At 31.6% G+C, this 24,693-nt stretch overlaps 2 protein-coding genes across 2 annotated transcripts; one reads left to right on the top strand and one right to left on the bottom strand.

The window, feature by feature from the left end:
- The first annotated feature begins 1,999 nt into the window (after nucleotides 1-1,999).
- On the top strand, nucleotides 2,000-9,929 carry LOC143053491 (uncharacterized). Its single transcript, XM_076226298.1, has 4 exons — nucleotides 2,000-2,098; nucleotides 4,261-4,625; nucleotides 6,131-6,966; nucleotides 8,740-9,929. The coding sequence occupies exons 2-4, from the start codon at nucleotides 4,293-4,295 to the stop codon at nucleotides 9,659-9,661; spliced, it is 2,091 nt and encodes a 696-aa protein (XP_076082413.1). The 5' UTR covers nucleotides 2,000-2,098; nucleotides 4,261-4,292; the 3' UTR covers nucleotides 9,662-9,929.
- A 6,697-nt stretch (nucleotides 9,930-16,626) lies between these two features.
- On the bottom strand, nucleotides 16,627-21,422 carry LOC143054621 (two pore potassium channel protein sup-9-like). The gene is made up of 4 exons (XM_076227634.1): nucleotides 21,405-21,422; nucleotides 20,332-20,589; nucleotides 18,762-19,072; nucleotides 16,627-17,845 (listed from the first exon to the last, which is right to left on the bottom strand). The coding sequence occupies exons 3-4, from the start codon at nucleotides 19,048-19,050 to the stop codon at nucleotides 17,061-17,063; spliced, it is 1,074 nt and encodes a 357-aa protein (XP_076083749.1). The 5' UTR covers nucleotides 19,051-19,072; nucleotides 20,332-20,589; nucleotides 21,405-21,422; the 3' UTR covers nucleotides 16,627-17,060.
- Nucleotides 21,423-24,693: the final 3,271 nt, after the last annotated feature.

The following is a 24,693-nucleotide window of genomic DNA, read 5'->3' as shown; positions in this document are numbered from 1 at the left end:
TAGATCAGAACTTTAGGTCGGTGAACAATCGAAATCATTTTTAAGTTTAATCTTTGGCTTATTTTAATATATAGCTTTGGTATTTAATATAGAAATGGTTTATTGTGAACACAACAAAATTTCTGCACATTTTACATTTCTAAAAAATAAAAACAAAAAATAAGTGATATCAAATGGTTGAAAAATATATCATCTTTAAAAAAAAAATTTCAATTACTAGTTAATTACACAATGCGTACTTTAATTCTTAACGTCTAATTCAAATCATGTCCTCAATAAGTTATCATATTTTCTGGGTGCTATTTAAACCTGTATTGTTTAATTTAAAATGATTATTAGTGCAGGTACATGTATATGCTAAGTATTTCCATTACTTTGTTATTGCCATATGACGTGATATTGAATATCCAACTTTAGTTTAAATTTATTATTTTGAATGAATATTATGTCTTTTGCAAACCTTTTTTATTGGACTTAATAAATGAAAATTTAGTATGACACTCTTAACAGCAATGACATCACATATCGTATCTTTTCTCCTTAAATAAACTATCATAACCAATGTTTGGATGATAATACAATTGCAGTTGAAGGTAAGAATATGTATTTACAATCGAAAAGTAAAACACAATAATCCCTTTAACAGTCGTTCATGTATACATATTTAATATTATTTTCATAACTTATTACTTATGACGACGAAATGGGTCATTTTTGGTAAAATGTTCACCTTTTCATCCAAAAGTAACTTTATTTTTTCAGATTAACCGATCCAAAAATTATGCTGAAATTATTAATTTATTTAAGACGAATAAGTTCTAATACAAAAGATATAGTTTTAGATGTTCTATTCGGTTTTGATTTTTTTACCTTTCTCTCATTTAATTGTGTACTAAGTTAACTGTAACAACATAAAAGATATATAATGCGATTTATTTGTAACACATACAAAGTGAAATTAGAACGATTTTGAACAAAGTAAAATCTCAAAAATACTGAACAATACACTTATAGTATGATATGTTGATAAGCATACTTTTATGTGATAAAATTATTATAACTAAAATTTGAAAAAACAAATATTCTTATATCAAGCCGGCAACAACTTTTTGACAAGTTGTCGTAGAAGTAATAGTTGTCATGTAGCTATGAAATTGAAATCACAATATGTCAGTGAATTCAGAATTTTTCCTATGTTAATGTATTAAAATGTCATTTTTTTTTTAATTAATAAATGGTGAAATCGCGCAATAATTTAATAATTCTATTCAGTGCTGCATGTCACGTACTAGTCTAGGGTTCATATCTAATACAATGATAATCCACGACTTAATAAAACCATGCATGTCAGTCACTAAGATTTGATTAAAATCCGTAAATTCAATGTACCACTTAAAGTTTTTGTTTTTTGGCATGATTTATATCTTAAGCAAACGTTTTAGGGCTTTATGTAAATATATATTTGACGCAAATATCTATTGTTTTTGGTATTATAAAAGTGTTGTTAATATTATAGACGTGCATACAATAAATACTACAGGATCTTAACACACTTCAACAATAGTATCAACAAAAGGGTAGAATAGGGATTAGCCAACGCGATGATCTAGTAATCATAGGAAATGACAGTAGTTGTTTAAACAACATTTGTAACCTTGTTTCGTTTGAGGATATTTGTTGATGGATTTTGCATGTGGCATATACAACCTTTCATATTGCATGGATACTGCTGTTCTTGGCTTTTTCAACTTTATACTGTCTTATGTAGACATGGTTAATCTTAAGTGATATTTGTGATTTTACCTTTTATGCATTTACTTTTTGTCAAAATCTATATCGATGTATATTTTAAAAAGTGGAGACTAAAAGTTGAACACATTTCCTTGTTCACATAAGTGACACATAAGCAATCTAATCGCACGTTCAAGTATTTGTGAACAATTTTAGATTAAATTTAAATCTTAAATTATTTTCAAAACTATAAAGGTGTTTTCTACATCGTATTACCGCGTTCGAAATATTTTCCTTGGAATGGTGATACCTTGTTAATGACATAAAAATTTATAGAAATGTAACAACCGTATCATTATTTAACAAGGTAAGAGTAATTAAGAAAAATACATGTCTTATATTTGTTTGAATTTTCATTCGTGGAATGCAAGGCAGTTTTTATTATCTAACGTGTAAATTCGCGATATCGTTTTTGAGAACTCATCAAATAAACCATACTTATCATCTAGAACGTAAGTTTTGCGTTTTCTTCAAATAGAGTAACCAGCGACACCCAGTGAATGCTCAAACAATTGTAGTTTCTAATTTGTGCTAAATGAAATTGCTTAAGCTATCTATATTTGGGGATACAGAAACCCTACAATACATTCCAGCTAATGATTTCTCCTATGTTAATTTACGTCAAAGATGTAATGCTGACGCAATCACCAAGAGCATCGATCTATTGCTCTTATATTAAAAAAAATCATCGAAAACATACCAGACTTCTATTCTATGTTACTTTTCTCCGAAAGCGTAGTCTTGTGCACACTTTTAGCGTGATTAACATTAAGATCTTCGTTCCTATCGGTAGTGTGTTCCTCTGGATTCCTTTGGATTAAATGGAAAAATCGAAGGTTATATAATAATTTGTTTCAAAGCAGAAGAGATAAAGGATTGTCCAGAATTTCTTTGAAATTCTTAAGAAACTACATAGCATGGCTTGTTATTACGCGAGTCAATAGAATCACAGTATTTCGTGAAATTCTGTTAACAACACGTTTATTGAATTGGACTCGGACTTTTCCGCCAGGTTGTAGCCATTCCGCTTTGGGAACCCTCAATGTGCTTTTCCTTGTTTACCTTTTATGATTTTTAATTCGTTCGATGTCTTTGCACCTATCCAGTGGCGGATCCAGAAATTTTCATAAGTGGGGGCCCACTGACTGACCTAAGAGGGGGCCCGCTCCAGTCACGCTTCAGTGATTCCCTATATAAGCAACCAAATTTTTTCCCAAAAAGGGGGAGCCCGGGCCCCCTGCCCCCCCCTAAATCCGCCTATGCTATCTGTAGGATACTTGGATTTAAGTGTTACACATGTGAGTGCCTAGAGAAGTGTTAATCGTATACATATGTTTTATAGTGTTTCTTTCATTTGCAACTTCACAAATAATACAAGATGGATTTGTTGTATAGATCATATGTACAGACATTGTGTTATCATTTTAATTACACGTTTTTGTCCTTTTTGATGGTTTGTGTATTTTAGTGTTATGTCAATTTTTGGATATATCCGTTTTGCGTTGCTCGATATTTATAGATTTCATCATTGTGCAATGGTTACTATTCTTGTCTTTTATTTTTGCTTCTCATCTTATTGTATCGAGTGTATAATTGACAATTTGTTTTATTTGTTGAAACAGTTAGTGTCATAGTGTTTAAAATTCATACACAATGATGACTACTGTACCCCATTATGTGATTATTATACTTATCCTGTCTGTCTGTTTGTTTGTGCTTAGATAGCATGACCACTATATTGGAATTATATACGACTGTCACACACATTTCGCTAGCATAAAACATGTAAAAGACAGTCGTTTTCTATTCGATTGATGTGTTTGATCTTTAATTGTGCCGTTAGATATGAAGGGACTTTCGTTAAGAATTTTCCTTAAAGTTTGGTATTGTTGGTGGTTTTATTTTTGTATTGCCTTAAACTTTTACTTTATTTATTCTGTGCTTTATTGCGAAAACGAATATGTTGTGTATATACAATAATGTACCACAAAAACTGTTCTTTGTTAATTTCATGTGTAGGTTTACTTTTGCTTGATCTTAAGATAGATTTGTTGTACATTGTTTTATATATAAGATGTGCGTTTACATAATCATTTGCAGGTTAATCACGTGTGTCTGTTAGGATAAGGCACTTAGTTTTGCCAATATGATAGCCCTGTAAAAAAATGTTACACAAGGATGTTAAGCATAATATAACAAATGTTAACCTACCATTTTCTTAATTGATACATGTATGTATAAACCCAACCATATATACCGGTATATAGCAGTTGTTCCCATCCGTTTTGTTAGTTGATGTTGTCAGGCGTTTGCATGTATCTGTTTTGTAGCGTCTTCGGTGGTTCTTTACCTCTTGATCAATATTTTTTTCACATATATTTTATATATAGAAACACCTAAAGAGTATACAATGAAAATAGTTTTATACCACGCTTTATTTTGAATTATGCTGTTCATTCGCATTTGTAGGTATTACTGTATGTACAAATAAAAGTTGCATAATGGCATTAGTAATTGAACCTGACCCCGAAATATTCACATCGATTTCGTTGACACAAAAGACACTTAAAGCCTATCCAGTATATCAAATTCGCAGAGAAAACATAGAAGAACTTAATTTTGTCACACAAAAACCAAAGATCTTACTGTTAAAGCACGGAAACCAATTATCATCTAATATATTACAATGTCTATTAGGACATGCCACTGACAAAGGATATCAAAACTTGACGATTGAACCCGTTGAAATTCTAAATCAATGGACATGTCCGTTTGCCATTGTAGTTTTGCTGAGCGCATCTGGAGGGCATGGATCATGTCGTCTGAATAGATATGTAAGTAGCAAAAAATCTCATGATAGATACCAGGGTTAAAATTTTATATTGACGTCTGCAAAAGACTCATCTATGACGCTCGAATAAAAAAAATATTAAAAAGGCCAAATAATGTAAGAAGTTGAAAAGCATTGAGGACCTAAGTTGTTTTAAAGTTTTGCCAGATACAGCTAAAGTAATTTATTCATGAGGTAGAAAAGTTTTAGTATTTCAAAAAGTCAAAGTTTTGTTAACAGTAAATTTATGATTATGAACACATATTAATGATAACTAAAGTCAAAACAGAAGTGCTAAATACTAGGTTGGTGATACCTTCGGGGAAATAAATCTCCACCAGCAGTGGCATCGACCAAGTGGTTGTAAATAAACTCATCATAGATATCAGAATAAAACAATATATTTACGCCATACGCGCGTTTCTTCTACAAAAGGCTCATCAGTGAAGCTCGAATAAAAAAGTTTAAAAGGCCAAATAGAGTACGAAGTTAAAGAGCATTGAGGACCAAAAATTCTTCAAAGTTTGGCAAATACAGCTATGGTAATCTATACCTGAGAAAGAAAGCCTTAGTATTTAAAAAATTCAAAGTTTTGTTAACAGTCAGTTTATAATTTTGAACATATGGATGATAACTCAAGTCAACACAGAAGTGCTGACTACTGGGCTGGTGAAATAAATTTGTACCAGCAGTGGCATCGACCCAGTGGTTGTAAATTAACTCATCATAGATATTAGGATTAAAATTTTATATTGACGCCATACGCGCGTTTCGTCTACAAAAGACTCATCAGTGTTCCCAAATTTAACATACTGTAGATTCATTTTATTTTCGTTGGTATCAACTTTCGTGGATTGCATGTTCGGGTATATTTGATTTCGTGGTTTTGTCGAAGTCTGCAGACAAGCCTATAGAAAATCAGTTCTTCATTGTAAATTTAATTTCGTGGTTCACATGTACCCACGGAGTCCACGACAATAATAATAAGTCCACAGTAAAAATGAGTAAAGGGCCTATGATTTCATTATTTCATTTTACGCAAGCACAAAAATCGTGCATGACACTGAACTCAATATGATGTTTTGTAGACTGGGTTGTCATCTTTCCTAAAATATACATACCTAAACTAGTTGCTCTCTGTTATTTTACACTGCCTGGTAAGAGTCTTAGTAACAAAAATAAAGACTTCATTTTTACAACTATTGAACATATAGTATGAAGCACTGAATACACTAAATTGTAATACTGCGTTTTACCGGTTTATGGACTCTTTGACACATTCCCTACTTCCGTTTTCAATTTATAAGTTAGAGAGCAGAGCTTTTTTTAATCTTGAAATTGATATTCGGCGCCACTGAGCGATACTCGAGTACTCGAGTAGTCGTTGACATTTCCAATGAAACGTACTAAGATACTAATTAAATCATTGAAAATGATTGTAAAAACAACAAATTTATATTGAAAAGATTATATCCACTGTTCTACTGTAATTTTTTCTTTTTCTTTTAGGATTTTGATGTTTTAGAGGATGTGAAAGAGAACTTCAAAGATTTCAATGATATAACATTTGTAATTAAAGATTCTAGGCATTCGGTAAAATATAACTCTGAAGATCTGAATCGCCTTAGCGAGGAGATTCAATTCGCATTATATGGAACCTATCACCCAAATAACATTTATTCCAATACATTTCTCTGCAACGACAATCAAGTTTCTGTTCGAATAGGTCTTCGTATGCATAGAAGCATTCAAGGGAATCTATTGAAAATACAAAAGTATTCACAAAATCGTGTTAATGACATTAACTACCAGTATATAATGTTCAAAAAAGCTAAAAGTAAAATCACAAAATCCCTGAATGAAATTATTCTGAACGATTTCAAATGTTATCCACTTGCCTTGACGCAGAGACAGAGATACATTGAGCGGTTCAGTAATAGAATATTACATTTCCTTAGAATGGGACAGGGGCAACAATTCAATCTATTATTCACAGCTGCTGAAGTCAAAAGACTTACTAAAAATCACCTAGGTTCTATTGTTGACGCAAGGCATAAGCATGGGGGAAATGGTGTCAATACAAAACAAACTAAACTTAAAACAAAACACAGACAATTAATTGTCTATTCAGCAAGTTCTACTAGATCCTTCAAATCGACTTACACAATACATCTCTCAAAATTTGAAGCTGAAAAGGTTGCAAAAATGATTTATACAGATCTAAATAGCAAAGCACAAGAATACCAAGAGAAGATTAGAATGTTTACTAGTCATTTAGAAGACGAATGTGCAAACAGAAGACTACATGGTTTATATATTCATGAACTGAAGATTGTGGCCTACAGGTAACATTGAAATGTTGTATACATGTACTTTTAACGCACACTTATGTAATATAAAACTTCACAAGGGTTCCCCGGAACCCATTGTATTGCCTACTTTTTCTGTAAATCGCAGGCTCACCAAAATGAGGAAAAACATCAATAAAAATATTCCTCTCGACACTTTCTTTTCATTGTAAGAAGCTTCTGTCCAAGTTTGCATCTAATAAATGTTTTAAAAAACAGAAACTGCACACTAAATGTAATGAACTGACAGTTCATTTATTAGTAAAATACAGATGCCTAGGTACAAAATGTTAACAAAATTCTTCTAGATACTAGCTTTTGATCATAAACAAGCGTCGTCTGTCAAAGTAAGGTACAAATCCAGGATGGCATAAGAAAATTATTAAAATTTTAAAACTTTAACTTCAGAGTTAATGTATTGTTTCTTGGCAGAAAAACTAAGTCCATTCATAGGTACAAGTACAGAAAAACACTTCTGGATAGTATTTCATAATCATACACAAGCTTCTTTCCAAGTTTGGTAGAAATCCAGGATAGGTTTCAAATAACATTTCAAATCTTTAACCACAAAGTGAATATTTTTGGACGACGCTGTTGATGGAATGTAGGATCGCTATGTCTCGCTTTTCGACTAAAGTCGAAGGCTCGACTTAAAACTGAAGTAATTTTGCTCTTTACATAAGTAATACTGGAAATTGGGTTATTTTGGTTTATTTTGGTGCCTTCGATGAAAGTGCCAAAATTAACAACGAAAATGAATCAAACACTAAAAGTTTAAACGCCGAAATCGTATTCCGGTACAACATTATCATTACGTTAATTGTTAGGGGAAAAATGATGTTGTCAATTATATTTACTACAATTCACTATACAGCCAAATCTGCAAATGGATACCTGATATAATTTTTTTGACAACATAACTATACAATACAATTTTTATTTATTTTTCAATTTTCAGAAATTGTTCAGAAAACACAATAGGATTTTTTTCACACATGTCATATTAAAATATGCCAAACTATTGCTGATTAAACGCTCTTGTACTGCCAGAGACATATGGACTAAAATAATCCTTGATCACCAATAGATTATCATGTACTGCATTAGAGAACATTAACATTTATTTCATAGGATATTTATAAAATAAAATCTATTTAAAAAGTAATTTTGGATTGTTAAAGATTGTATTTTTTTCAGCTTTAAACCGCAATATACTGAATTATGCGCAGTTGCATCCGTATCTGAATCTTTCATTATGTTAATTTTGTCATTTTTTAGTTTGAGAAATTTAATGATATTTTACCAATAAACGGTTAAATAAAAGCAAATATTAATGAGCTTTCCACTACTGTTGTTCAAAAATAAAGCATAACAATTGGAAGAAACACCAACATACGCACCAAAATAAAACACATGCTTTTCGGGAGAAAACCGCAAAACTATCCCGACGCCAAAATTTCCCAATTTACTGTAATAATACAAACTCAAAAAGTCCAGAACAATCAATATCTAGGACTACATTGCAAGTATTAAAGTTATCTATAACATTTTAAAAAAAATACATACAAACGCAAGTTAAATTTTTAGTGAAATTTTTTAATTCAGATTTATCTACGTTTTTCAAGGTCTCATATTTATTTGAACTTATCCAGTTGGATATATAAACCATTGTTGACAATCATTCTTAAACATATTGTCAATAAGCCTCGGACGAAAAATATGTCTTTCAATAAAATGTGTTTTTGATGATTTTGTATATTATTATTTCAGGCATGAAAAGGTCTCTGGATTTGGCTATATTGATGGCACTGTTCGTGTTTATATAACGGGTTCTAACGAAGAAGATAAAAAGGATGTGCTTACATTCTTTAAAAAGTATGTTGACACTACAAAATATGACTTAAAAATAGATTTTCGTAAAAAGCGTGAAATAACATATTTTGCGAAACTAGAGAATGGAAGTAGAATAAACAAATTGAAAACAGCAGGAAAAGGTCCAAAGGGATACGGAACGCTTGGTATGTTTCTTGAAGACAACAATGGAACGTACTTCTTTACAACTTGCGCTCATGTAATTGAGAAAGATGCCGTTGCATACTTCCCAGATGATAACACTAAAATTGGCGAAAATGTATTTGTTTGCCACCCAAATTCACACAATAATATAAAACTAGCCCCTAAAATGGACTTCTCGCTGATACGAGTATGTCCTGATTTTGATTTAGAATGCAAACTAGGGTTAAAAAGCATCCATGGGAATTTTATCAAAGGAGCCATTTTCAGAGGTGACATTTCAGAAATATTTGGACGAAGACTGTACAAATGGGGCGCAACCGAACCCAATTTACAAACAGGAAAATGCACAGGTATAGAAGAAGACGAATTCATTCATTTACAAATATCTACAGACAAATTTGCAAAGCCCGGCGATAGCGGTGCAATAATTTGTGCAGGCAGGGATGATGAGACTGCTTTAGCAGCTTTTGTTTTAGTAGGAGAGGAGATGACTGAACGAAAAGATAAAAAGACAACATACGTAGTCTATAAAGTTGCTGATGCCCTTGATATAGTTGCACAGATGACAAAGTCAATGAAACCATGCTTATGCACAAAGACTTTAAGAGTTGTTTCGGCTCCTAATCTAGGCTTAGCTAATAAAGATGTAGCAAGTAGTTCAAAGTCAACAAATTGATGTTAACTGTTAATAAAAAGGCAAAAAAGACGTCAAACATAACTTTGGTTTTATATAAACGATGCTCGTCTTATTACATTTGGGGATAAACTTTTTCCGATTTTCCAAAATCTATTAAACATGCAACGGTCAGACGGTTATAGTGTAATAGTCTGTTCAAAAATAAGCCATAGTAAATGAAACCATGTTTAGACATAAATGTTTGTTAAAGAGGGTTTCAATTCCTTTGTCAGCTTTTACAGCTATAGCAAGGACTTAACAAGAGTGCACACGCTGAAATGTCTCGCCTTCTATACTAATCATTGATATTATGTTGATAGTCCTAAGTATAAAGGTTAGTTTTATTACAACTGTCTCATAAACTTAACATTAACCAAGATAACTAAACAAAGACCAATGAACCTTGAAAATGAGGTCAAGGTCAGAAGAACCATGCCAGTTAGACATGTACAGCTAACAATGCTTCTATACAACATATATAGTTGACCCATTACTTATAGTTTAAGAAAAATAGACCAAAACACAAAAATTTAACACTGTGCAATGAACCGTGAAAATGAGGTCACCGTCAAATAAAACCTGCGCGACTGACATAAAGATCATAAAACATTTCCATACACCAAATATAGCTGACCTATGGCATACAGTACTAGATAAAAAGACCAAAACTCAAAAACTTAACTTTGACCACTGAACCATGAAAATGAGGTCAATGTCAGATGACATCTGCCCGCTAGACATGAACACCTTACCATCATTCCATACAACAAATATAGTAGACCTATTGCATATAGTATGAGAAAAACAGACCAAAACACAAAAATTTAACTATAACCACTGAACCATGAAAATGAGGTCAAGGTCAGATGACACCTGCCAGTTGGACATGTACACTTTACAGTCCTTCCATACACCGAATATACTAGCCCTATTGCCCTTATAGTATCTGAGATATGGACTTGACCACCAAAACTTAACCTTGATCACTGATCCATGAAATCAGGTCGAGGTCAAGTGAAAACTGTCTGACAGACATGAGGACCTTGCAAGGTACGCACATACCAAATATAGTTATCCCATTACTTAAAATAAGAGAGAATTCAACATTACAAAAAATTTGAACTTTTTTTTCAAGTGGTCACTGAACCATGAAAATGAGGTCAGGGACATTGGACATGTGACTGACGGAAACTTCATAACATGAAGCATCTATATACAAAGTATGAAGCATCCAGGTCTTCCACCTTCTAAAATATAAAGCTTTTAAGAAGTGAGCTAACACCGCCGCCGCCGTAGCCGCCGCCGCCGGATCACTATCCCTATGTCGAGCTTTCTGCAACAACAGTTGCAGGCTCGACAAAAATAATAAATCATGCTAAAGGTTTTGAATAAAATGAAAAGAAATACAACAAATACAATTTTGTACTTAAAATTAAAAAAATGCGGTTTGTGGCTCTCATCAGGTGTTCATAATTTGGTGAACTGTTCTGAAAAGGTCACATAAAACACCACTTATCAATTTAGAAAATATCACAACATATCATTCAAATCTACAAAGAGAAGATTTTTTTTTTTTTTTTTGCCTTCGAATTTGACAGAAATTACTTTGATTTTCACTTCGAAGTGCTCAATGGCATTTCAACTTTTTTATTCGAGCCTTACTGCTGAGTCTTTTGTAGACAAAATGAGTATTTGGCGTACAAAATTGAAAGACAGTGGTCTGTTTATCGAGAAAGTGTGATTAGATACGAAATAGCGATATTGAATTTAATAATAATATTTATTTTTAGATAAATAAAAGTTTTCTTATCTATTAGATTATGTGATTTGTATACAGTCACTGATATTTTATTATAAATAAGATACTTTGAGAATTGTTACCATTCAATGTTAGATGGTATTTGTTTTATATAACTTACTCTTAAAGATGTTTGCTTTGAAAGTGTCTTTTAAAAAAAGATATACTATAAAAAAGAAGATGTGGTATGATTGCCAATGAGACAACTATCCACAAAAGACCAAAATGACACAGACATTAACAACTATAGGTCACCATACGGCTTTCAACATACTAGTATATATTTTATTTTATTTTTATACGCTGTCTTAATTTATTGATAGCATTAATAAATAGTGTCTTGTAAGTCATATTTTTGCTGGATATCAGATGTTTCATTATGAATATATATCGTGTTTGAATTCTAATTATTGCAATCAATATGTGACAATTTAATAAACAAATTATAAAATTGTATATATATATCAATGTTCATAAAATTACTACCATCCAAAAGTTATTTCTCACAATATTTTAGATTTATCCCCAAACAAAAGGGCTTATCATTTTTTTTTTTTTGTCTTCCATTTTTTACAAAAATCACATTGACCGCCTCTACCTCAGAAATGAAAAAAAAACTTGGCGATAATCACCAAACCCGTTCGGATGTAGCTCCAAAATGCTCTATGTCCTATTTGAGCGTCATTGTTGAGTCAAAGATATAAAATACAAATACAAAATTTTCAAAAGTCTATATTTGTAGATCCTATGAAGCTAAATGTTAACTTTATTGGAATATGCTATTCATAAACTGATATATTGGTTGCTATATAATGTAGGTATATTGTGTATTAATTCTTTTAATCTAAATGTATAGTTTTAATCAGTTTTTTGCCTTCCAATTTCTACAAAAAAATACATTTACTTTCCTCTCCCTCAAAATTAAAAACCCTTATATTTATTTGGCAAATCCTTTCGAACTTTATAGACGAAATACTATATGGCCGTTTAAACAAAAAAAATGTAAACATTCAGTTATTTATTCGAAAAAAAGAATACTATTCCATAGATACAATGTAAGGGTTGTTTTGACAATACGATGCCAATGCATCAGGAAATAGATTCGTGCAATATTGTTTTGAAATCCTCACAATTTTACGTTTGTGATAATTTAAAGACAGTTTTCGTTGCAAATGGAAGTTGCCGCATTTGTGTTCAGTCTTTATATCTAAATCAATGTTGTATTTGATGATAGTACACTACGTATAAAAAGGTTGAGGAGACTGAACTGGCTACCACTTCCATTTAAGACAAAAACCATCTGAAAAATGATGTTTTATGGCATTCTTGATAGATTTTGCATATCTCAGCGTATATTTGAGCTTCTCTAATTACCAAATCAGTTCAAATCGTCTACAAATCGACTGAAGTAGACACTTAATTGTTTAAAAAATGTTCAAAGTCTTTCTTAGATGTAATTCACATATTAGACCAACACAAGCCTTTACAATGTACCTGACCTTTTCATTTTAGAAAGGTGAATTTATAATTGTTTACTAGGTTTTGTGATTTATAAAATGATAATATATTATACGTATGATACTTTAAGCAGTGGTGCTAAATAAAGCGAAAAAGTATCTTTTTATACAACTTATTATTTGTTATTTTATTATATATCATGTATATTGTGTATGAACTGTTTTATTGCAATCAGGTGGCACTTTAATAAACAAATTATTTATTATCATTATCTGGTATGTTTTAAACATCGTGAATATAAATTAGACAGTCTTAACGTATCATATTGCAGACGAATGAACAGACAGACAATGATGAAGAAAGACCTACTAATCCATGTTAAGTAATCGGATAAATCTTATTAAAGAACCAAGGAACTGGTTTTCGGAAATATCTTATGACTTATACATGGTGCGCAATTAAAACTAATACAAATGTACGCTCGCGAAAGTCGTGTGGACGATTTTTGAAACGTGTGGGCACCAAATTAAATCTCAAGCAAACGAAAATATGTGTATTTACCTGGCATATAAGTGGAGCCGTATATATACATGTAATGACATACATACACTTTACCGATAAAATACAAAATATGTAAACGTATAATAACAAGGGTCTACAAAATGAAGACAATACATGAACACTTCATGCGTCGGAATCGCATGTCTGTACCCACCCGCATAAGGAAAGCCAAAAGACAAACACTTGACGCAGGATACACATATACAGCACCGTTAATAGTCAAACGATCAAATGCAACATTATAGTATAGAATCAAATAAAGATCAATAAAGGTTAGACTGTGAAGTAAATTAAATGCTACACAGAGCCTGAGCACCTAGAAGCTGTAACTCTAGTTCATCATTTATTTTTAAGTAGACAATGAATATTTATATATTAGAAAAATTTACAAATTCAATAGTGAAATCATCTCTTTTGTCATATACATTTTTACCCTGGTATTGAGATAATTGTTGTAATCAAATTCGGGGTATTTTTTAATAAGTCTTGATATCTATATCATTAACAGAAAGCTTAGTACTATAATTTATAATAAAAGAGATGATCTTTCATTTCCTATCGTTAATTATTCATTTTCAGATGGTGACGTTCCCTTGTCACTATCTTATGGTGTTTATATATCTCAACTTGTACGATTCGTTCGTGTATGTACCAACGTTTTAGATTTTAACGAGAGAAATTTATGTATTACTGAAAAATTGTTACACCAGGGTTTTCGATTTCACAAACTAGTCAAAACATTTACTAAATTTTACCATCGGTATAAGGACATCGTTCGTAAATATAGCTCAACATGCAGACTTCTTATACGTTCAGGTATTTCACATCCAATTGTTTATGGAAATATTCTTTATAAAGCACAAAAATGTCAGTATTCACCTCAGAAACTAACAAAACCTTTAAATAGACTAATTAAGAAGGGATATAGTTACGATACTGTTGTCAGGTCATTAAAGATTGCATATTTTGGCTTTAATATTGATTCACTTATAGGGTCTTTGTATCGGAACTAACCACATTTATTTAAAAACCAGTTTTTGGCATGACACGGGTTGTGTTCTTTTCATATATGAAATGATGGTATGATACTAAACCATAACAGGAGGGATTGTGCCAGATATTCATAGGATGAACATAATCTTCAAATCAGTTTACTTGAAGTCTGGAGCTGGCATGTCAGTTAACTGCTAGTAGTTATTTGTGTATTTTTGTCATTTTGTTTATTTTCTTTTGTTACAACTTCTGACATCAGAGTCGGACTTCTCTTGAACTGAATTTTAATGTGCGTATTGTTATGCATTTACTTTTCTACATTGGATAGAGGTATATGGGAGGGTTGAGATCTCATAAACATCTTTAACCCCGCCGCATTTTTGCGCCTGTCCCAAGTCAGGAGCCTCTGGCCTTTGTTAGTCTTGTATTATTTTTAATTTTAGTTTCTTGTAATTTGGAGTTTAGAATGGCGTTCATTATAACCGAACTAGTATATATATATTTATTTATGGGTCAGCTAAAGGACGCCTGCAGATGCGGGAATTTCTCGCCGCATTGAAGACCTTTTGGTGACCTTCTACTGCTGTCTGTTATATGGTCGGGTTGTTGTCTCTTTGACACATTCCCCATTTCCATTCACAGTTTTAAGGAAGCTGTATATGTCTGTAATCTCTAGTTCCGCACTATTAACGGGATCAAATAAGAAAACAAAATATATTATCAGTTAAAAAGACATCTTCAAAACATCTGTATAATAAGAAAAAGTGACAAAGCTTCTTTGAAGTAACCCTTACGAAACTAAAGCGTACACATTACTAGTAATATATTTTCAGGGGAAGACACCCATTCCCGATTCACTAATTCATGGATGCATTTAGCATTATACATACACAGATATTGACTTTCCCGCAATTTACGTTACTGGAGGTCTTGATATCTTGGATGTGTAGTAACATTTAGCAAAGACTGGTTCCCGGTCGCAATATTCAGTATGTAATATTGTGAATAGTATCGTAAAGGTAGTTAAATCATCTAGACACAGACATTTCGTTTTTCCGCTTTGTTCCACCATTTGAAAGTACAGCAGATATTTCAGATTTTAAAGAAGGTAACGCTAATATCCTTGGTTGGGTTGCTTGCTAGCTGAACCGGGAAGTCATTCTTGGGTAAGGTATACTACCCTCCTTTCGAAGTAGTCTAGTCCTATGGAGTTTATCTGATCTAATTATGGTTTCATGGTTCAGCTAGCAAGCAAGCTAACTAAAGATATTAACTTTCTCTACACACTAAATGCAATTCAAGTACAGTAAAGTTAAAATAAATTGCATTCATAATCCTCTACCAGATCTTTCACGACCCGATCTCAATATACCAGATCTTTCACGAACCGATCTCAATATATATCTGCAACTGTCATAAAAGTGAGATTTTTTCTAGCTATAAAACCATATTTAATCTTCCATTTTCTACAAAATAAAATGCCTGCAACAAGACAGGAATATGAAAATTGTTATCTATTCGTTTGATATGTTTGGGCTTTTTATTTTGTCGTTTGCTTAGGAACTGTCCGTTTGGAATTTTCTTCGGATTTATTATTTTGTTTTTTACCTTCTTGTTAATTGTCCTCGATATTCTGAATGTCAAGTATGTAGTATAGTTAAGTTAAAGTGGTCAGTACACTAACACCAATTAATTGTGTTGAGTTTTTTTTTTTTTTTTGTAATTGTTTACAGTGTATCTGTATCGATGATATGCAATGTCTTTATGAGGATAAAGATATATAAAGGCTCGCTGGCTCTTTAAAGTTTAGTAGTTCAACAACGCTGGGTACTTTTTATTCCCCAAATATTCAAAATATTCCCCTCCAATTCATTATTCTATCTTTCATAAAAAAAAAATTAAACAAAGGACTTTCAAATATTTCATGAACCACGTTTCCGACATCGATCAACACATTACAAAATTTCTCCAAAGTATGTGCATGCTGCGTGTTATTGAACAGAACTCCAACAAAATGTGCCATTAGTAAGATATTTCTAACTAATCCACATCTAATCGGTAATCGAGCTGATGGACCATCTAAAATGTCATCTGTTTTATCTGTTTAATTTCTTTTAAAATCAAAGTAACAATATAACATGATAGAAACATTACACAAATGTTCTCATATTTTTTAATAACAATAACAATTTAGTAAGCAACACATAATATTCAAATACAATTTAGTACTACACAAAAATGATACACAAGATATACAAATATTATCAGGCTTGTAAAATATTCGGGAAATGTTTTTTATCCAAAAAGATAGACCTTAAATTAAAGAAACGACATATCAAAATATAATCCATTGAAAACTGTTGTTTTCAAAAAGCAAAAAAAGAAGTTAGGGAAATTATGAAAACCCGATAAAGCAGTCAATTGACCATACGTTCATAGTATTAATAACAAGCTGACTAAATACGTTATGCACCTCGTTAATACAGAAATAATCAAGTTACATGCCAACTGTTTGATTTATCATTCTTAACAGGAAAGTATCTTCAAATGTTTTTATTGAACTTTTTTAATATATTTTACATTCAATAATTATAACGAAGCTCTCTTACTTCGCTGCCAAACTAAAAACGAATCCGTTTCTGAATTGGTATCTTCCTTGGCAAAAGAACTGTTTGGAACAAAAGAAGAAACATGATTAGAGTTCACTGTCGAATTGTATATTTTGTCACGTGGTGACCGCCATTTGTAACAGGAACATGAACACACTGAAACAACTTCCTGAAATTCTGGCTGCTCTTGCGCATTTCCAACGACTGTAGAATTACCAGTAATGACGTCACCCTCTAAATGAACTGCGTTTTGTGCCGCGGCAGCGGCCTGAAGTTCGTCCCTTCGTTCATCTTCTGCATTTAATGTTAAAAACCGCAACACCAAAAGATTCATTGAAGCTGAAATTACGGCTAAGCCAAATAAAATGAATATAACACTCAGAGCGACGTAATGCGGTTTTTCTTGTAACATATTATTCTTTTGGAGTGCCACATAATCACCAAACCCTATTGTAGTCAATGTTATAAAACAGTAATATAATGAATTAATGTATCGCCATCCTTCAAAATGCGAAAACATAAGGGCACCTGCAGTTATAATGACAGTTGATAAATTCGTAGTAATAAATATTAAGTCTGTTTGTGACACTTCGGTGTTTTTCATTCGGAAGCATTTCTTAATTTGTTTAAGTAAGTATGTTACGAATGTATTTAACCGTTCGCCAACGTTCTGAAACATTATCATACACAATGGAATACCCACCAATGCATACGTCATACAAAATAACTTTCCCCATACTGTTTTAGGTGTGCTATGACCGTAACCTACAATATAAAAAAAGGATAATATCAAAGATGAAGGAATATTTCAGAAGTTTAAAATCACTAACAATTAAAGGATTGTAATGTTGCAATAGAACAAACAAAACATATGTTTTATTAATATAAACAAAACACGAATAAAATAGTGACAAAAAAGCAATTGTTAATAGTGACAAATAGAATTTAACTTATCATAAATTATCTAAAACAGAGATAGCCTGCCACTTTTATACTTATTCATATGCTTACACCGGATAATATAGTTATATTATTTATATATAAATCAAAACATTATACAGTGTTTGCACAAATATTATCAGTCATGGGTTCATAGAAATTATTGGATTATCTCCCGTTGTACGTTTTGCTATCCGAGCTAAGTGAAGTGAATTTAAGAATTGAATGCTTCTTTTTGTAACTTCATTGGGGTGTAAAAGCGTTGACCGGAGTACATTTTGTATGAAGCGCTTTTTCATTTCAAAAAATGTACGTACGGTCAACGCTTTTACAACCATATGAAGTTACAAAAAGAAGCATTCAATACTTTATAATTACATTGTTTTGTTATGATCATGAAAACACGAATTTTATATTGTTTTTTTTTTATTTAATTCACCTACAAAGCACTTTATTGTGGGACCAGGTGTTATCATGGATGATAAGTTTTATTGAGTGATGCAGTTGCTGAAGGAATAACACGTGATGTGCAATTAAGACAATCAGAACAAAGTATTATAATATATGCTTTTCCTTTCTTTTGCAACTTTTATTTTATTGTTTTGAAGCGTTATTAATAGTCATTCTTTTAAAGTTTTAATTACAGTTTTGAGAAAAATGCTTAGTACGTGTTTTTTGCACACGAGATATCAATGTTGTTTTTTTTTTTACTGTAAATGGTTTCTTATAGTTATATGCATACCTATTAAAGCAACTACAACTAGAGAAAAATAAAGTGCACCCGGAAACTTCCATTGTGTACCTGCCTGGTACGGTCTGGATTTTATAACATTATATCTTATTTTCTCAAAGTGTTCTGGTGTAATGTTGAATTTATCGATGATCGCTTGGGTTTCGTTTTTTAATTTTCGTCTATTCTCAACTTCGTATTCTGATTCTAATGCATCGAAAACCGCAGCACCAATTAAGAGGTATGTAAATGTACATACGACCAAAGAAAGAGTCCGGACATTCTGTCTTTTCATCTCCATCTTTTGATTTCTTTAAAAATCACTACAAAAATAAACATAGCAATTAATTTGAAATTCATATTGTAAAGTATTAGATAACACCCATGAGGGTGTTAATTCGATTAAGTGTATATGTAAATGTATCTTATTTGAACCGTTAAATCATATTGTAAAATGACAGATTTCAATAATTAAAGCAAATTGAATTTTTACGCCGATTGGGTGTTACAATGTATGTAATTTAATTTATCGTCGATCAGAAGTCAGCACTTTTTTTGACATGCGTTTTCATTGATATGGTTATTCTCAATATAACATTCTGTTTTCGACCCCAGTCAAATATATTGAAAAACAACATTTCTTCTTAAATATCCCGAATTAAATATTTAATAGTTAAATGTTGAATATTTTTATTTTTTTTTTATAAAAAGCCACAGTTACAACTTGCAACAAAATCAAATAGTTTAGAAAAAAGGAAACAAATATAAGATAAGAAAATATAAGATATTGTTATTCAAATTAAACGGCCCATGAAGAGCAAAGTAATTTATTGCAATGATTTATATATATCTAACGTTACAATAATGTTGAAAATGTTCATAAATATGAATTTAACTATTTCAATTATGCATGATATACATGATTAAGGGACATGCTCCACGCACTTTTATTCTCTATCTCCAGATTTTAACTGTTGCGCACATAAAATAACACATTCTAAATCAATTACAACAATAATGCATGTAATTGATCACTAGAGCATGTTAAAAGTGTTACATTTGCATCAGACATGTTAGATTATGAATCATTTCACATACAAATTACTAACACAATATATGTTAACAGCTTGTATTTTTTTTTCTTTTTTATTACTATTATTAAAATGAATAAAATATGTACATCATTGGCAACGGAAGTTTACCTAAATATCATGTAGAAGCAACAATGATCAATAAGTACTTAGTGCATGCACATGATGCACATGATGCATGTCTATCAGCTGAGTTATTGACTTTTCGAAACACAGAGAACACAGAGAGGAAAGTCAAACCAACTTTCTTGAACATGTTATTCATGTTATTAATCTATTTTTACTATAATATCATACACACATGTTTTAATTATATACACACATTTAATAGTAACTTAATTGTTTAGTTTTATTCCAAGTCGTTGATTATATTGCATTCTTGCAAAAAAAAAATATCTAACACTACAGCATAGTAAAAATATGCTCGTTTTTCTTTTAACATATCAAAATATAAACAATGTCGTAAAACTAAAATAAAAATAGAAACTCACCCAACATGACAAATGAAAGTCACCATTGTTTCTTCATCGTATTGACATCTGTTCTAACTCCATTCAGCATCCGGGCAATCGATAATTCGTTGTTACTTACTCTGCTTGAAGCTTAAAAACTTGAATTTTCACAATAGCTAACTCATCCGTCAATTGCATTTTAGCCTGCTGATGAAAATGGCTGCTACAGTTCTATGGTGTTTAGTTATAAAGGTTGCCGCAAGGAAATCCGATAAGGTTTATTCAACAACTAATAAACTGTAATAAAATCGATGTAAAGATGTTAAGATCGATCAGCCATTTTGTGAATATTAATTGGCTTGTCAGATAAAGGTAAACAATGGCGTCAAAAGGCAAACGACCTTGGGATAATTGGTTTGTTTTCAATATCATGTACATTAATCCTTAGACAACAAACTACTTTGCATATTTTAAAAAGGAAAAAGAGGTTGCTTTTCTTGGCACGTGGCATAATTTGTTTTTTTTTTTTTTTCTTTTTGATTTCAGATTGATACCTTTTTGACACTTTTATGCACTTTTTTTTCATCATCTTCAAATATTTCTTAATTGACGTCGTTAATGTTTTCATCGTTCAAAAACACAAAATCACGTATACTTCGTTACTTAACTCAAATGTTAAGATTGTTCTATTGGGGAAAAAACGGTAGGTACCGCATAACAAAGATAAAAGGCTCCGAAATGACAAATGTAAAACTATACAAACAAAAATATAAACGGTACTATTAAAAAAAAAATCCCGAAGAAACGTTCATCATGAACGATGAGTAAAACCTAAACAAATGTCGATCCGTTTGTTTTTTTTTTTCTCTCGTTTGAGTAGTTTCAGAACCTTTTACCTTTTCTATGCAGTCATGATGGATTTTGCGTATGGCTAACACCTTTTCGGTATGGATGTACAATGTATAAATACGAAGAAACATTAAAAGTTAAATGACCCAAAGACAACTTGAAAGAATTAACAATTTCATCAAAGATCAACCTAGCATGAGGAATTTATCCTTACAACTTGTCCGGGATCATTTCTTGTGGAAATATTTATAAAAAAGACTTACACATGTTACAATACTCCAATTTTCAACCGATGAGCTGTGCCCTTATTTCAAGCAAAACTAGTGTTATTTATTAATAAGGCAGACATGTTGCATGTGTACCTCCAAAAATAACTTGCTATATCTGTCCAATCAACATAAATAACAATGCTATTAGTAACATTTATTACTTTTTTGCTCTGTATACATGCATACCCGTACGGAATAGTAATTAGGGAACAACCATTTAACTACCAAATGGGGGAGGTGCGGGGATATGGTGTGTTTTTTCTCAAAAAAATATTCTGGTCAAGCAGAAGACAACGAAATATTCTGAATGTAAATGTCGCCAACACCTTATAGTGTTACATTTTGAAACAAAAATAAAGTGATAGTCTTGATCGCGTCGAAAAACTAAATAAATATGTTACCCCTCCCCTTTTGAAGTTCAATGGTTGCTCCCTTAGTCAACTGGTAGAAACAAATAACTACACTGTTTGTACTAACAAAGAATCTGGTTCTTTGATCTTCTATTACGTAAGACTTGATGAACTTGAATTAGTATCTAAGATTAGCACATATTTCTGATTTTATTACTTCGTGATCTCCGTAATTACATGTACCACTGGAATTTGTGGTTATATTTGTTGTTTATAGCATTAGGGCTAAAGTTGGGGTTAAGGTTAAGGTATTGGTTAGATTAATAGTTGGAATTTGGTGTAAATTTAAAATTAAGTATAAGGATTCAGATTAAGGCTAAGATTATGATAAGGGTTAAAGTTAGGGTTACGGTAAAGGTTAGGGTTAAGGTTAAGGTTAAGGTTAAGGTTAAGGTTAAGGTTAAGGTTATGGTTATGGTTCAGGTTAAGGTTAAGGTAAAGATTAAGGTTATGGTTATGGTTAGGGTTAGGGTTAAGGTAAGGGTTACGGTTAGGGTTAGGGTTAGTTTTAGGCTTATAGGGTTAGGAGTAGGGTTAGAGTTCTTCTGGTATAAATAGTATATTTATAGTTAGGATTCAGATTTAGGTTAAGATAAGGGTAAATGTTAAAGTTAGGGTGAGGGTAAGGGTTAGGGTTAAGATTTGGATTAGGATTAGGGTTAGAATAAATTTTATTTTATAATATTTTATACACGCAAGATAATCATCTGCAAATTCATCGTCGATGTATTTTCTATTGCTGTTTCATATTAGTATCTTATCTTCCTGTCCTGAAGTTTTAATTTCCCTGAAAAAGATTTTTATGAAGTAAAATAACCGATATTCAAATTAGACATGAACAGTTAGTACAAATGTACTCATCGAAATTCAAATAAGTTCCCTAAATAAATAATGCAATTTGAACATGTGGTGTAACAAACAAGCAAGGTGTGATATTCGTGTGAAATCAAACGTTCAAATATTAAATCGTTTCCGTTCTTTAACGCCACCTAATGGGTGTCCACTTAGTAGATGCAAACAAAGTGACTAATAATACGATGTTACAATTCCGAATAGTCGGGTTTATGCAAATTTAATTTCTGTAGTTTACTCGATGGATATAATTCTGCACCCACATTTGTTTTAGATTTAGAATTATGAAAACTATGTACCAATTAAATATATTATATATTTATCACCCATTTACATTTACGCGCCAGTAAAAATAATAACCATCGTGAAGCTTCTTCAAAGCTGTCAGTCTGAAGAACCATATCAAAGAGGTAAAAAGGTCATGGACAATTACGTGCGTTCTAGATATTAAAACGGACATCAAGACATATGTTTATTATTAAATAGATGTTATTTTTACAGAAAACACAATTGAATGGACGAAAATCGCCTCTACGATAGAGTAGATAATATCAATTTATGAAGTTTTGATGAGTTTCTGATGATATTTGCGTGTTTCATTAAACGGTAATTGGATAGACTCTGACTACCATTGTGCCGCCATTTTCTGTCATATCCACGTACAGAATGAACTTGGCTGGAGTAAGATATGAAGACAGCTGTTTACTATTATATTGATGTCCAGTCTGATGTGATAATTTGTCTCGACAAACATAATTTGGCCGGAAAATTGTCAGTTTCAATTTTCCGCGTGGAATGTGATCGGTCTGTTATAAAAGATTATTTAATTATTATTTCAGTGAACCATGGTATCTGCAGAATGTGTATTATACAATAATAATAACCTTTATTTGTCAAATATTAACATTATACATTTGTACTTGTGACATAAACAAATTTAAGTAACAACAACAATAAAATAACTGAGTTGAACACACACATATCTATATATATACATGTACAAGTAAAACGAACTAAGAGTCCCCTGTCCTCAGCTCTAAAGACAACATATAGCATATTATTACATTTAACTATGACCAGAAAGATTAATGCAATAAACTTTTTATAGACCTATTTCAAATACGACCGAGATTAATAATTTGTATTGCCTCTTTTCATATATACATACGTACATGTACGGTAGATTTTATTACATATATAGACGTAAGAACATGTGGTACAATGTATGAGCATGTTGATTGCCAATGCTCCAGATAAATCATGTCTTTTTTAAAAGTATTTCAAATGTAATAAATAAGAATATTCATTTCTGTTTACATTTTAGCAAAGAAGTATTCATAACTTATAACTTTTTATCTATACTTATTAAAATTACTTTTGGAGGAGAAATCTTGCAATACAAAAAAGGAAAACAGCAAGATACGGATCTCTAAGAAAATTCAAACGAAATGTCATATTTAAAAATGGCAAAATCAAAAGCGCAAACTCATCAACGAATGGAAATCAAATGTCCTATTTAAATGAGCCTTGTGTTTTTCCTCTCTTATCTAATTAATTAAAAAGCAGTATACAACATTAAAAAGCCTTCATCTTGAAAAAAATCTCTTTTACAAGACTACGATGAGTTTTCATTACGAGTGTCTGTTGCTTGACCAAGAAAGGTAAAAAAAAACTCATCATATCGCATGCGTAAACAATCAGTTGAAGAACGACACGCAACCCTTCCGGATGAGACCACCCCGGTGAGACTTGGTCTATATTTTTATGTGTCATGTTTTGTATGATGTTATAATAAAAAGATGTGGTATGATTGCCAATGAGACAACTGTCCACAAGAGACCAAAACGACACGGACATTAACAACTATAGGTCACCGTACGGCCTTCAACAATGAGCAAAACCCATACCGCATAGTCAGCTATAAAAGGCCCCCATAAGACAAGGTAAAACAATTCAAACGAGAAAACTAACGGCCTTATCTATATAAAAAAAAATGAACGAAAAACAAATATGTAACACAT

The sequence above is a fragment of the Mytilus galloprovincialis genome, chromosome 12 (assembly GCF_965363235.1).
Source record: "Mytilus galloprovincialis chromosome 12, xbMytGall1.hap1.1, whole genome shotgun sequence".
Taxonomy (NCBI): Eukaryota; Metazoa; Mollusca; class Bivalvia; order Mytilida; family Mytilidae; genus Mytilus; species Mytilus galloprovincialis.
Note: the sequence above shows the minus strand (reverse complement) of the source record. Positions and strands in the feature narration are given on the sequence as shown.